The sequence below is a fragment of the Dermacentor albipictus genome, chromosome 3 (genome assembly GCF_038994185.2).
Source record: "Dermacentor albipictus isolate Rhodes 1998 colony chromosome 3, USDA_Dalb.pri_finalv2, whole genome shotgun sequence".
Classification (NCBI taxonomy): domain Eukaryota; kingdom Metazoa; phylum Arthropoda; class Arachnida; order Ixodida; family Ixodidae; genus Dermacentor; species Dermacentor albipictus.
Window position 1 is genome coordinate 164,046,461 of NC_091823.1, and position 15,590 is coordinate 164,062,050.

Consider the following 15,590-nt stretch of genomic DNA (forward strand, 5'->3'; position numbering starts at 1 on the left):
TATTGTCTCAATGAAACTTGAGTCGACGCTGGCCACCCGAAGGAGATGGTGCCGCGGAAAGCCGCGTTCAGCCAAGGCCTGCTTACTGGGCTTCGGCTCCAAGCGGAAAGTGAGGGGGAAGGCGACTTATCGCCATCCATGCGGGAAGCGGTAATGAATTTTTTATGCAGTGTGCCTGGTTTTCGAGAGAAAAAAAATGGGTTGCAGAGACTGCCGTGGGCAAATGAATGACGCATTTCTGAGCAGCTTCTACGAAGCATAAAGCCCACATTGTTACTGTCATGGACAATGCGTCGTATTACAGCACTCTCGCTTAACAGGTGCCCGCTTCAACTCAAGACCTTAACATTCAGTGTTATAGCTGCGGGACAAGTCTTCCTTTTTTCCGACAACCGTCTGAAAGGCAAACTACTGGAGCTGGTCAGTCGAAGCAAACGCCAATTTTACGCATATCAACTTGCTACGGCTGCTGAAGCTGACGTCGTTCGGTTGCCTCGGTATTATTGGGAGCCGAATCGGATTGAGCTCGCGTGGAGCCAATTCGACGGCTTTGTTGCTACCTACAACCTGGCGTTCAAGCTTGAGGCTGTGGAAATGCTGCTTTACGATCTAATCACGCATGTAATCAAATAAAACTGATACTGGAACGGTGGTCATGAGCAACAACTTATAAAGGAGGTGTGGGAGCAAGACTTACATTACCGAAAGAAAAAAAAAGACTTTCAACGCTTGGACTCTAGCGCTTGTGGCGAATGCAGCAACAGTGCCATACGCGCAATTGAAGAAACCGAAGGTATCTTTAACTGTTTCTTTCTCATGTGCTCACTGTTGAAGCAGGAGATGAGCGGTTCTTTAGGTGCTAAAAGATGCAAGTGGTTCTAACTGCTCGTTGGACATCGGATATGCTGGAAATTTTGTTTTGCATTTACGTTAGTCTACACCACGTATTACCGGGAACGAATAAAACACTGAACCACATTTCCACATTCTAACTGTTACATATATATATATATATGCGTGTGCCTACGTGTGTGTGTGTGTGTGTGTGTGTGTGTGTTGTGTGTGTGTGTGTGTGTGTTGTGTGTGTGTGTGTGTGTGCGTGCGTGCGTGCGTGCGTGCGTGCGTGCGTGCGTTTACGCGCAACGCTACACGTACGTACGTGGACCAGTACGGGTGTAAGGTTGTTCGCATGTCAAACTGCGGAAAGATTCTGACTCGAAAGCGAAAACTAATTCCACTCTGACAATCCGACTACTTGCGGACTGATAAATGTGCAGAAGCTTCATCTCTGCAGCACTGGCTTTATTGCCGAAAAATCTCCCCGCGTACAGGGACTGTCCCCAAGGCTAACGCCCGTGGTCGTAAATGCCCTTTAAGTAGAAGCGCATCCTTGAATTGGCCCAATGACCTCCTGATGTGAATGTGCCCAAGGTCACGCAATGAGTTTATTGGGCACCTTCAGGCCACGGGCGTAATCGAGATTAAGCCAAGCATGGGTTTCTAGATAATGCGTGTTTCAGAATATGGGGTAAGTGTCTGCCATTCCAGCAGAATAAACGGCCAAATTATAACGCGAAAACAAATTACTTATAAAAACTGAAATTGCAGTAAATTCGGCCACATATAGTGCTCTTTCAATATGTGTCTGTCTTACTGCTATTGATCATAAAAGGTCGCTAATTAGAAACATTGCGTGAAACTCATAAATTAATAGAATGTGAAAGTGAAAGTGGTCATTCGCCCGACTGTAGCGCGGAGCGACGAAGAAAACCAAAAGGTATATTTTGTAGTATTCGGGTGGATGACAACATTCTCTTTCCTGAACTTGCTCCACGTTGCGGTCTTCTGCAGCACTCACATTCCATAAAAGATTACATTGCTGCTATTCAAATGTATTTCTCTTACCGCGATGGGAGGCTTAATGAACCACAAAGGACGCCAAAATTGATGTGCTCCGGCGGCGCGATTTGATCTCCTTGTACAAGCTCCCCGTGATGTACAGTACATGAGAGCGTCTGGTCTGGAGAAGTTGCTTTTCTCTGGATATACGATGGTTCTGTTGCGTTAATGAAAAATAAATATTACTGGGAGATATCAAGAAAATTTTCCGCAATCGAAGGTAGCCTGCTACAAGATATTATAAAACGTGGCTCTTCTTAAAGTTGTTCGCCTCATGTTTTCGATACGACAGTGAAGGAAAGAAATCAGTCGTAATTTCTTGCAGAACGACTCATCTCTACTCTGCAAAGTAAATAGCTTTGAAGACTATTTCATCTATGTACACTGCTACGTATATTTTTATCTTCAACAAAAGGAACTCGGGAAGAAGTAGTGATTTGAAACAAGTTTTGACACACAACATTTGACTCGTTGCTTCCTATGTTTGTAAATAAGGTGCTTTCCTTACTCACAATAGCGGAAAGGCTAGTGGTGTTTGGAAGGGTGTCCTGAAGGATGAACAAAACTGTTTAATCGTAACATAAAGTAAGCTGTCGCAGAACATTCTCCAGGTGTAACGCTAAGGGAAACTTTAGCCACAAGCGACATTCGGTGTTCCTGTAGTAGCATAGCATAGCACTGTGTCATTTACCTCTAGGTCAGCGCAGATACATATTAAATATCATACGTTTGCGTAAGTGCTTTATTCACAGTGAGGGCACACTTTGGTTTGCACAAGATCTTTGTCGCAATTCGAACCCTGAAGCTCGTTTGTTACGAGATCACAACAACCTAACAATCTCACACTGCTCTTCGTTTGCTACTTGTACATTTCCAATATTTTCCGACCAGAATTCGCTGATCTTGTTAAATGCAAAAGGGCGGTCTGGCTTAGTATGCACAACGGTGTACGTTCCAGAAGAGCACATAGCATATTGCATATGGGCGTAAGAGTCATATGAATAATTTTTTAAAGTATTTACGAATCACATGATTACCCCAGTGCACACGGAAGCTGTCAATAAATCTAATCGTCGATACCTGCAGCATATTTTGTGCTCCCGTGAACAGATTTGAAAAGCGCATTGCATTTAGGTATACTGTAATCTTTCTTGATTAACCATTTTGCAGCTGAGGTCACGGTGTCGTTGTGACTAAGAATGCACACGTAAGCATCTGACAGGTTATAACGCACCTGTCTAGGTAAACACGAACGCGAGGGCGCCAGCGAGCTCTCCTTCCGAATTAGGAGGGGTGAGATGTACTGTGGTTCTGTGATTCTGTTAATCATCCATTAAAATATTGATACATGCATATTGCGTGTTTCTTGTGGCCGATTCACGCGGGCGCCCCGACGAAGACGACGAACCCTCTCTGGCTCTTGAGCTGTCGGCTGAATTGGCCAGCGTTGCATTATATTTTGTAAATATACTTTTTAAATTGTCTCCAGCCTCAATCCTTCGTTCGCGTAACAACATCGATGGTTCGGGTGAGCTGCTTACCAGTAATCTTTTGTTCTGTCACCTATAATAAGGACTTGGGAGGTAGCGCGCGGTTTTGAAAGCACAGCTGGCTAACTGTTGATTCGTCGGTTAGGAATAGCGAGAGCTTGCTTTCAGACACCAGCGGGAGTAACGCGTGAAAATTCAACGCAAGAGTGCACACACCTGGCTCCGCGGCGCCATTGTAGTCGACGACAGGAAATCCCGACTGCATGCACGCTTCCAGGAGCAGATGGCTGAGCCGTGAGCTCGCATTGGCGTAGCTCACTGGCACTTCGCCGCCCGTTCCATGGTACTCTGCCAGAGAAAAATAAAGGAACACCAAACGTGTCGAGAGCACACAAAGACGTTGCTTCGATTTATTTACATGCGATAGTACATTCTTCAGAGAGAGCTGTACCTAATGACAACTCATGTCACGCGTATTTCGGATGTATTTTTGGCGCCGATGTATCACGTCACGTGGCGTTCGCATTTCTGTTGCGTTCCACACGTTCAATAATCGCAGCAGTCGATACTCCTTAAGGAGGTCTTGCGGTAATCTTTTTGCGATATGCTAATCTCAGTTTTAAGGGAAAACAATGTGATTTACAACGACTGGCAAGTGCGAACGAATGCTGTTTGATTCTAAGCACACCAAAAGAAAGGCGGCCACTCTTTCATTTTACCCACCCGATGATGCGCAATGACGGTATCTATCTCGTTGAATCGAAAACGCACACGATCGCCCAATAATACTAGAGAATTACTGGTTGGACGCATCTTCGAAAACCTCCCGATTCCTGCGTAACATCTATATTGTGAATTTTCCTAAGACTGCGGCATAACCTTGTTTTCATATTATGCCGTTATTCCCGAGTTTCGGAAAAGATTATCTGGGAAAAAATGCATAAAAAAAGAAATATTCCCGTGTCAGTGTAGGCAAAATTGCTCCAACACTCTAAGAAAAAAGAGAGTAAAAAGTGAGTCACGGCAACTTGACTCTCTTTTTTCTTCCGAAGACCCACTTTTGCGCGAGTAGAGTCAGAAAGAAGAGTCAACATTCCCGCATGGGCCGTTTGACTCTCAATAGCACGCTAAGAGTCATGGAAGATCACCATTCCTCTGATATTCGAGATGAGTCTGGCGAGAGAAAGATTTTAATGCAGGAGAAGAAATACCAGATAAACTCTACTGTGGCAGGCCCTCGGGTTCCTGTCCTGGTTGTAATGCCGTGTATCATTCTTTCATCCTTGTCATGTTCTGCAATTACTTCGAACTCTATATATTGATTTTCCTTGACCATGTTTGTTGATACCTCACACGCTTAAGCGATAGCTGGATTCCCATGATAAGGAAAACTTGGATTTGTCACACTGGATTCTGACCATAAGTAAATCTAAAAAAAAGTATTGGCTACTAAAGAGAGCACAGCAAAGAGATAAGTTCAGTAGGTGCAGTCAACAGTGTCGATTGTAAATGTAATTCCGCGACTTAAACTAAATTTTGAAGATTTAAGTTCCAAAATCAATATCTTGTTATGAGGCGCACGGTAATGGAAAGCTGCAAATTTATTTTTAGCAGCTCGGGTTATTTAACGTGTACGGAATGCACGGTTACGCGCGTTTTCGCATTCTGCCCCCGTTGGAATGTAACTGCCGCGGTTGTGGTTGGACCCGTCGCGTCGAGCTCAGCAGCGCAACACCAAAGCCACTGGGCTACCGCAGTGCGTTGCGTTCCGCGGCCACAAACAAATATTAGCGTACGCAACACTGCTTTGGAACCCCCTAGAAATATAAAAACAAAAATACAGCAGTTTCGCCCCAATGCTGCATGAACCACTGCACGAACTATTGCTCGAACCAAGGTTCGTTGTTTCATCGGCTGAATAAACTGCAGTAAACATTCGCTTACTCCTTAAATTAGGAAGCACTGGCTCACGCGCGTACGTGCAAACAACAGATCTCACTCAATGACGGCGAACACTCGCTGTCACAGCGTTGGCGTGACGAAGGGCGCGAACAGAGCGGACCGAACGCTTCTGCTGCTTCTTCCGTCAAAGCGTCTCCGCAAAGTTGCGTTATCTGAGCGCCCCCCCCCTCCCCCCAGCTTTGCGTCCATCGGAAATTATCACCAAAACAGAGCGAGGGTGGCGCAAGACCGGGCTAGAGAAACGGCTAGAGGAGGAGAAGCGCGCTAAACTAGCGCATCCCTCTCCCGGCTTGCGCGCGTTTTATCACGTGACCTCCTATTGATACTTGGGGCGCCCATCGAGCCCGGCTCAGCCTCAAAAACTTCCTTTAACGCGCACAGCCAACGGCGCGGGATAGGATCTTATCGCACTTGACTTTATACGAAAGCTCACGGTAACACCGACAGATATATTTCGACGGTTGTGTCCATATAATTGCTATCGCAAAATTCGCAATAAATAGAAATTTTCACTAAGGACCAACCACGCTGCTTCTCCATGCCGTGAGAGAGCGGTGAACGATAGTTCTAGAAAATGTGTTGCTAAATCTCCGCCAAATGACTACGCTCGCATTTGGTGACAACGGCACACAGTCGCAAGAACTTGTGGAGGAAATACCGGAGTTCCGGCAGCTTCAGGTGCACTAGATCATTCAGTAACATGGGCGGCTTTGTAGTTCTACCTTACATCAGAGGAAACTGCACTCGACAGAAATAAAGGGCAGCCGCACCGTTATAGCTAAGCAAATTAAGGACAATTACGCCGCGTCTTCACACTTCGAGCTTGCTCCGACAGCCCCCCGATAGATATTTCAAACGTAACCACGCTCGGACGGGCAAATTTTGCTTCTGCCAAGTGAACGTAGCGGGCATTTCAACACGCGTGTTAAATTCATGGCTGTTTCATTCGTGAACATTACTTAAGTGACGTAAAATTATCAGTGAGCAAAACAGTTTTTATTTCAACGCGAGGAAACAAAACCGAAACTAGCGCAACTGTTTTGCTCAGTTGTGCAGATACAAAATGATCCAAAGCCGAAGCCGTCAATAGCATGACGCCATTTTAATGTTGCGCTGTATCACGCGCGAGTGCGTTGTCGTTGAGTGGTTCTGAAATCGCTGCGTTAGGGGCGACAGCAACCAAGCGTTGCGGCAAGTTACGGTGGGAGCTTCTGTCCGTGCTGTGTGATTGCGACGAGGGGACCGCCGCCAGCAGCAGCTTATAGCCGATTTCGTCTTTCGGTTTGCACTGCATCTTTCATTGCGATATGGGAGATCGCAACGGACAGAGACGACCAGATGCATACGAACCACTACCAGCGGGGACCTGTGACCTGTGCCATATTTCTCTTAACGTGTCAGGTAAGCATATCAGCTTTTGTTCCGAATTTACAAACGGCGCGGACTCGGCCCTTCCGGTATGGCTACATTTTGCGCCACGTTTCTCTTGGCAGTTCACAGACGTTTCTTGGGCATGCGTGCGCGTATGTATGCGAAAATACTACTGGCAGACGGAAGCCTCAGGAGAGCATCTGAAATTATTGCAAAGCTGTACTGCCAGGAGAAACACCGTTCTTAACGACTCCGGTGACGAGTGGCCTGTCGCATCGAAAAATCCGTATAATATCAAGTACTGCGTAACTTGAAGTGTAGATACAATACTAGCACCAGTGTGACTTTCGCTGGCGCAGACAGGTAGTCGAAAAGACAGCTTGTGTATTCTGAAGATTTACTAGCGCCTTAGGTATATTACCGCGAATAATAAAAGCGCTACAACGCTGTATGGCAGTGTCAGGCGATGTGGCAGCACAGATATCTTAAGAGCGGTAGAGCGGCTGTATGCACAAGCGAACAGACACAGCGCTTTAAAAGCGCTGAAACAGAAAAAAAATTATGTGCATTTGGCTGTAAGTAGAAAACACAAAACACGTTAGCTGACAATCTAAGCCGATGTATAATGTTATTATTTTTTATGTAACCTTTATTTTCATGGTGGTAAATATTTAAAAGCATGAATTTGCTGCAACCTTTATATAGTAAATCCTACAAGGCGTAAAAAACCTGGCTGTATTATGCACAGAAGTTGTGGTATTCCTACTGGATTTTTTATTTTGAGTCCGGTGTTTTATGAAAAAGAGGGTCTTTTTATTTGTAGTCTTATGTTAGTGCAGATATTTGGCAAGCAGAAATGAATTGATTGCAAAGTGGTACCTCCTGGTGATCTGCATATAAACCCAAGTTTATCCTGTCTTGGCTATTGTAATGTGCATATAACAATTTTAAGTATATACTGCTGTAGTTGGCTTAGTCACTGTCGCGTATTTTCTAAAAGTAGAAGGCTATGATTATTTTACTGTTTTCATGCAGAAATACCTTTCTTTCTTGTACCAAGAAACGCTCACAGCATTGAATGAAATGAAGTGTGGTGTATTATTCTACTAATTTAATAAAGGAAATTTCGTCTGCACTGCATCAGAGATTAGTTTACTTTCTTTTACTAAACAATGCGTTATCTCCTCTGCTACTGCTGTTCTGTGTATTTTTGTAATTTTGAAATGTACTTTATTTTAGGTATTCAAGAAATGCCAACATCCAGAAGACGCCATCTTATCCAGCACGTTATGGGTGAGACAGATCGTAGCAGGCACTTTCGCATATCTCATTAGCATACGATGCTATTTGTTGTAATTTTTGTGTCCACTTTCCTGCCCTTTATTAATTTCAGCATTATTGTGCAAAGGGTAATACTTTTACATCGAGATAGAGTAATCGTCCAAAGGAGAAACATGGCTGGAGGTGACGGCACACATAAGCCTCCTTTGTTCGTATCTCTATGTTGCGCAGTTACTCTGTCATTGTCTACCAACAAGCCCAAGTTCTTCATCAGCTACATTTACTAATTCTCCGTTATTACAATTTCATTGATACAACATTGAAAGTACAGAGGTGCACAGGAAGACAGAGACTTGAAATGATGAAGAGGCGTAGAACAAGGAGCATCGCTGGAGCCAATGTTTCGACAAAGAGAAGGAGATAAGTTTTCTTGTCAAAACATTAGCTCCAGTAAAATTTCTTGTTTTATCACTATTTATGATTAAAAGACAGCATTACTGCTCTTGCTGAAGTATTATGCATTATGGAATAAAAATTAGCAGGGTTAAATGTCAGGAATGTGAAATTTTTTGTGTATTTTAATGCTACAGCGAAAGCCAGAAAAACAAGATGTAGAGAATCACATTGTTATTTGTCACTACCCAGTTTGGCCAGCTTCATCAGAGCATGCACTTTGTTGCATTATCGACCACTGGAATTCAATAATTGAATTGCTTCGTGATTACTTATATTTAGAGATGCTGAACTTGTTTTAATGCAGCTTAACATAGTGCGTGTAAAAAATATACAATGACATTTTAAGAGGCTTGCAGTTGACTAGCAGATCATTTGATGGTATGAGCTCGGGTTTCCACTGAGCTTCCATGCACAAATCGGATGCACATTCTGTTTTTTTCATTGCTTGAATTTTCATAAGCATAAGTACCATTTCTTCTTTGTCGATGTTCTAGTTGTGTTGTAGGACCTAACTGTTTACATTTATTTGTATTGGTATCCATGTTACACAGACAGCTGAATTTTTCTTGTAAATTGTGACATGTTAGGACTAAGAGCATTTGTGCAAATTTGCTGCAGGTACACTCTGGTGGCTCCCGCCCTCGCATCCTACCACCACTGTGTCCTGATTACGTCCACTAGAGAGTTCGAAGCCTTTGGCGGCTCCTGCCACTGCGTCCTGCCACCACTGTGTCCTGACTACGTCCACTAGGGAGTTGGCAGCCTTCGTGATGATGCCAAGCAGGCTGGAAGCCGATAGAAAGATTAAGGTAAATACATGTGATTAAGTGGCAACTTTTTGAGTGAAGTGGCTTGTAGCCACTCAGCAATGAAAGAGTTAACTTCAAAGCAGTTTAGACTCCCTGCTATCTGTGCAGGGATGCTCAAGTCCACGCAATTTGCCTTAGCCGCCAAAAGGCTATGTGGATTACACGAAATGCGCTGCAAATTTTGAAACCAGTAGGAGACCACTTGTACAATTTTTTTTCTTGCTTAACAAAAAACTGCTCTGATAAAGCTTTAGCAATCTAAAAACAATACAGTGTACACTCATACATGGTAGTGGGCATAAATTTACTAGGACTGCCTCAATAGTAAGTATGCCGATAAACACACCAAAACTGACTTTTTTTGCTAGTTCATCCTCATCTCTGTGCACTGCTGCATAATTTATGTTCCTGAAACCAGCTTTTGCATGCAGCACAACTCCTAAATATGGGGATTACATAAATTTGCAGCTTTTGCTGTAAGCCAGATTCATGAAAATAAAGTTAATAGGCCATTTTGTCCATTTTTAATGACCCATAATAAACTGAGCAGTGGCTAATAAGCAGTTCAATTTTTGGTGTAAGGCCTCTCTTTATTGTCCTGAAAAATTTGGCCCCCTTAATGAAGGAACCAATTTTTCTGCAATGCCTTTTATGATGCATAGATTGGTGCATTACACAAAATCTCACTTAGTGCTTGCGCCAGTAAAAAAACTTTTTAAGTTAAGTATTTCTTGAAATTAACATTTGCGCTATATTGAAGGGCCTCCAGTTTTTCAAAAAAAAATTTCAAGTGGTCGTGTGCCAGGTTGGTACAGCTCGCATGGAATAGCCTACTTACACAAATAGGGAGGGCCATGCCCTCCGTGGTTGCTCAGTGGCTGTGTTGGGCTGCTGAGCACGAGGTCGTGTGATCGAACCCCGGCCACGGCGGCTGCATTTCGATAGGGTTGAAATGCGAAAACACCCGTGTACTTAGATTTAGGTGCACATTAAAGAACCCCAGGCGGTCGAACTTTCCGGAGTCCTCCACTACGGCGTGCCTCATGATCAGAAAGTGTTTTTTGCAAGTAAAACCCCATAATTTTAAGTTTTTTTAGGGAGGGCAAAGTAAACTTGACTTTATGTTAAGATACTATTATTGATCTACAAAAGACAAAATGAAACATTCCATCCTATAAGCAGCTCTTCACACTCATTTACACTTTTGCACATTTTTATACCTGAAGTCTGGTGGCTTGTGTCTGTTTTCATTATCTGCTATGTGCCGATGGTAAACTTCAGGTTTGCCCTATGGTGAAGAATATTGTGGTGCTTATAGATATCGATCTATGTTTTTCAGGTTGCCTCGAAATTTTACCAAAGCCGTACCACACACTCGGGCAAGGTCTTTTTGCAAATGGCGTATAACCAGGCTCAACGCATGAGTGTCGAGTGAGTCTGGAGATCAAGGCAACCTGCTGTGCAACCAGCATGCAACCTTTGGTGGCCCCTCTACATGTTCCACCTATTTCACAGCTGCACCTCCGCCGCAACTTATCCAAACAGCATCACCAACTGTGGTCACTCATCGAACCATGGATGAATGTTGGGGTGGAGTGATTTGAAGAGACATTCTATTTGTCTCTTCAAATTCTTAGCAAATACTTGTGTTATTATAATTAATATGTGTCTTTAGTGCCGAGTTTTTAATGGTTCCTTTCTATGCCCCTATAGTGACCTACAACCTAGAAACGCAAATTGAACGCAAGTCTTTTTGTTGAAGCGACTCTGGGCTGTCTTCCCAAGGGCTTCTGTTAAACACTGAAATTTCCTGCATTTACCAGAAGTGCAATACTCAAATGTTTGTGTATGTGCAATTGGTATTGGCAAACTAACAGAAAAAAAGACAGTTCTGTGAAATGAAGAATTGACTATAACTTTGTTCGACATTTACATTTTGACTCCATATCTTTGTTTTGTGCTTTGTACTGAGTGTTTCAGCAGTGACTGCCGCTAAAAATTGAACATAGCTGCTTCATGACAATGCGACAATTTTCGCTAACAGAAATTTATAGCACTGGCAGGCATTATAATTACCGTACTCAATAACTTCTAGTTTGTAAGAACTCAGACTAGCACCAGTTCCGAGATACACAACCCAAAAAGACATGATCAGAAAGGTTTATCTTCCACACAGAATTGTCCCATAAAGCTTACAAAATGTTTTGTGGCTAAGTAATATCTGCAACAGCAAAGCATGTTCCACCAAGTATGGCGATAAATATTTCAGAGCTGTCAGTCTGAGGACTCCTACAAACTAACAATACCTTCAGCACTGACTAGCCTCAATAATAGGAGGTCAGCCATTTTGCTGAAATTAATAAAACTTCAATTATTGTGAACTTGTTTACGAAAACATTTGCAATTGTAATTCAGTTCTAGTATCTGTCACTTTTGTAAATATTTTCCAATTAGTTTTTCAGACTACAATTTTTGGTAATAGAGGTATTCATTGCAGAAAGATCTAGTACATGGCACTTAATAATAAAGGTACTGGTCATCGTAGACTTTCTGTTGCACAGCTGTTTCTTGAAATCTGAAAGGATGTACCCGCCTCCTTATGTTAGCTAGAAACGGTAATCTGTCAGTATGTTTTGTTTAAAATACAGCTGATCAACCCGATAGTTAGGCTGCTTGCCAAATATAAATTATAACGATAATAGTGAAGTACCATAATAACAGAGTGATGCTGACTCATAACTATGCCCAGCTACATTCACGCAGCTGTGCCATACAATGTGCATGTGTTCAGAAGAGCCAAATGCCCCAGAGAGAAAGCAACAGTAACTCATTGTTTGTCATCTTGTTCAAGCAGATTATGCGCTAGCTGTAATTTATGCTCAGTAAATACATAAATCAGTCATGTCAGGTGTCTTACTTTAGGTTGCAAGTTCGAAGTTCTTGTAATCTTGCTTGTTTTTTTTTTTCTTTGTGAGAATGAGTCACTTGGTTGCCTTCGCACATATTCTCAAAACTGTTTCATCACTGGGAATCAGGAAAATTAATTTGCATATGAAATTCCCAGTTACTAATTTGGTAGGCTTTGAGCTTAATTCTCTTATCTTTTATATGTTTATCTACCAAGTAGTCTTATCATTCATTGAAACATATCCATGTAATGCAGAGAGGGCACCCAAATTATAAATATCTCTTCTTGCTTTCTTCCCTGCTCTGGTGTTTTCAAAACCTAGCATTGGTGCAATGGCCTGTCTGCAGAAAAGTAGTAAAGTGGCTAAATTTAAAGGTCAACAACATAATTAAGATACAAAGCAAAAATATAAGTTCGCAATTGTCCCCCATACCGAGAGTTCTGCTTAGAATTAATAAAAAATTGACATCCTGCTGTGGTGTGAGAATTGCTTTGGGTTCCAAGGGGACTACGTAGCACCTGTACTAGTGTATACAAAGCAAAAAAAAAAGATCACTCCAGATGGGAGCGGCAGTGGGAAGTCAAGCACAGATGCTTTATTTCACGCACCATTAATGTGGTTTATCATCTGCTCCTGTTGTATGGGAATGCATACATTGGGAAGACAATCCTTTGCGCCATTGTTACCTTAGCGGGACAACAGAGAAAGGTAGAAATCGAGAACAGGTATTCACACTTGGTTGCCCACAGTGTGTTATTTGGATGTGTTTCACTCTACAAAAGACTACTGTGGTAGGTAATCATAATGACAAAGACAAAAGAATTAAAAGAGGTATGTGTCTGTCATCCGTCCGTGACCTCCAGTGTTTATAGAAACACTTCTTTGTGTATATGTGCCAAGCCGTAGGGAGGCTTTACGTAATTCAGTCATGCTTGCTAAGCTAAAGATTGGAATAAGGAAAATCACAAGAACATTGTATGAGTGATTTATAAATGTGGCACCTAAAGTAACTTATTCATGTATGTCTTGAGGATAGATTACAGCCAGTGTATAATGTGCTCTTACAGGATGACTTGTGATGAGTAAAAGAAGCCTTCCTCACATCTTCCTGTTTGTTTATTTTGGATCTTTGTGCACTATGTGTATTGTTACAGCTGCGTGCATGCGGCTGGGTATAGTTTGTTTATGTGTTCTGCTTCCCCTCTTGTACTCGTCATTCATGCGCTATCTTTGCCGTTACAAAATACAGCTGCCTGTGCTACTTATTTTGTCAACGTGTTTGGATTATGGAAAGTTTTGTATTAGCGGTTATTTCTACCTGTGAAATTGTCTGTGTCAGCTATTTTACTTAGTCTTGCAAAAGTATGCTTCTCAACATAAATAAATGATCAGTGTAAGTGTTGCTCTATTTATTTTTGTAATTTTTTCAGTTATGAGGTTTTTATACACTGTAGCATGTTGTATGACAGAATAAAATTGATGCACAACTTTTTAATGTGGTGTTTTTCAGATCAATTTTCATCACGCTAACATGCACAAATTGTGTGGGAAAAAGTGCCAACAAGAGTACCATAAGGTAAGACAGCTGTTTTTACTATTAGACTGGATTATCAATTGCCAACCACTTGTTTTCAGCAAGCATAGCATAATGCATAGATAATGTAATCTAAGTTGGAACATTGTTTTTATTGCACTTCATTATATGGGTCTCCTTTGTACATAAGTGCAGCCTCTCTTATTTGTTATGTGTAGCTTACTTGCTTATAATGTTAAGTCGTAAGTTAAGTCTTTTAGAACAGGGAAATAGGTTGAACTTATGAATATTTTGACATATTATAAGAGACTTGTGCGGTGGTGAATTAACCTTCTACATGAGTTACATAATATTTTGGGGTCTCATTATGGTTCTGAGTGGCATTGCAGTGTCATGCATATGCAGCTGCAGGCTACATATTGGATATTTATTTAAGACTGTTTTGCTTAGTTGGCTATTGATTCCAGTTTAATGGTAAAGAGAACTGTCTTGCTTTCATAGTGATTCTGTGCTGACTTATACATTTGAATTTTCCAGAAGACAGTAACAAAGATTGATGAAATATTAACTTTTTCTTGCTAACCTGCCCTGTGCTTTTTGTCAAGTTTACTGTGGATTCTTTGTTATCCTACGTTGTCTTTTCATAGTAGTCTTCTTGAGAACTAGCCGTAGTCGTGTGTACTTACAGCAAGAGTTGTTGACACATTTTGAAAAGCGGCTCGACACTGCCATCCAAGAGTGAAACGACTTGCAAGAGGCCGCATTTGCCGCTAGCATTTGCAAGAGGCCGGCACCACGCACTAAGGGTAACTTGACACACATGGTGGAGTCATCGGGCTCGTCTAGAATAGTTACCTGAATCATTCTTGCAGTGTTCACGAGACACTTTATCTTGAGTCGTTCGACTCATTTAGAATTGTTAACGGACTCCCTCAGCACTAGTCTTGTAACCCTTTTGAGAGGGTATAGGCGACTATTACAACAGAGTATGCATGACTATTGTGTGCAGAGTCACGCGAACACCTTGTATTGAGCACAGATAGTCTCGGGACTCTCTGCCAAAAGAGAGTTCGGGTGTCTCCCACAAAGTGAGTCGTATACGTGACGAGTCCAGACTCTTCGAAAAGAGTAAGGGATACTCTTTTTTTTTCTTAGTGTGAAAGACCAGTTGGTTGCACTGATACCTAATGTCGTCTGAACTCACCTGACCAGAATACAGTTATGAGCACTTAAAAAAAATAGCTGTGGCTCAGCTAAGGTTAAGCCCTGGATGCGAAGCATACTAGCCTTTATATTAGTTGTTGAACCACTGTTTGGCCTGGTGAACTGCTGTTGCTTGGCTATATTTGGTTCGGCTAGACGAAGAAACAACTCATGCATTACTGCTTCGCCTTCAAGAGTGGAACGCGACAGCGTTCCCATCGACCCGCCAAGGGGTGTAAGACAATGGGCTACAGCGCAGCGACTACGCGCCCCGCTTTGGACGCGGTGAGCGTCGAGCAACGCAGCGTTCGGCGCGGCAACGAAATGTGCGCCTGAGCAAGCGACGCACGCCTGAGCCTTAGAAACAGCTCGTTTCTAAGGCAACACCGCATTCACTAGAGGCGCTTTTGTACCGCTTTGAAGCATCGTACTCGTGGCTCAGTGGTAGCGTCTGCATCTCACACTCCGGAGACCCTGGTTCGATTCCCACCCAGCCCATCTTGCAAGAGTTGAGCCAAAGCCACCTAGAAAATCAGTCTCTGTAGCACGCCGCAACCTTCGCTTCTCATTCCAACGAGCAGCTCTGTCTTCAGGAGGCATCTCACCTCGTGAGTGTCTAGCAGAGGCGAGCGCAGCTGCTTATATACCGCCGCGACGCCGCGAGCGACGGCACGAG

The 15,590-nt window shown here is 42.8% G+C and overlaps 1 protein-coding gene across 2 annotated transcripts in view; it reads right to left on the bottom strand.

The window, feature by feature from the left end:
* LOC135905192 (L-sorbose 1-dehydrogenase-like) overlaps nt 1-15,590 on the bottom strand; it is a 74,140-nt gene that overhangs the window by 22,470 nt on the left and 36,080 nt on the right. For both annotated transcript variants that reach the window (XM_070536246.1, XM_065436215.2), the window contains one exon: nt 3,606-3,737. In XM_070536246.1, coding sequence (XP_070392347.1) covers nt 3,606-3,737 — 132 coding nt within the window. The remainder of the gene's footprint in view (nt 1-3,605; nt 3,738-15,590) is intronic.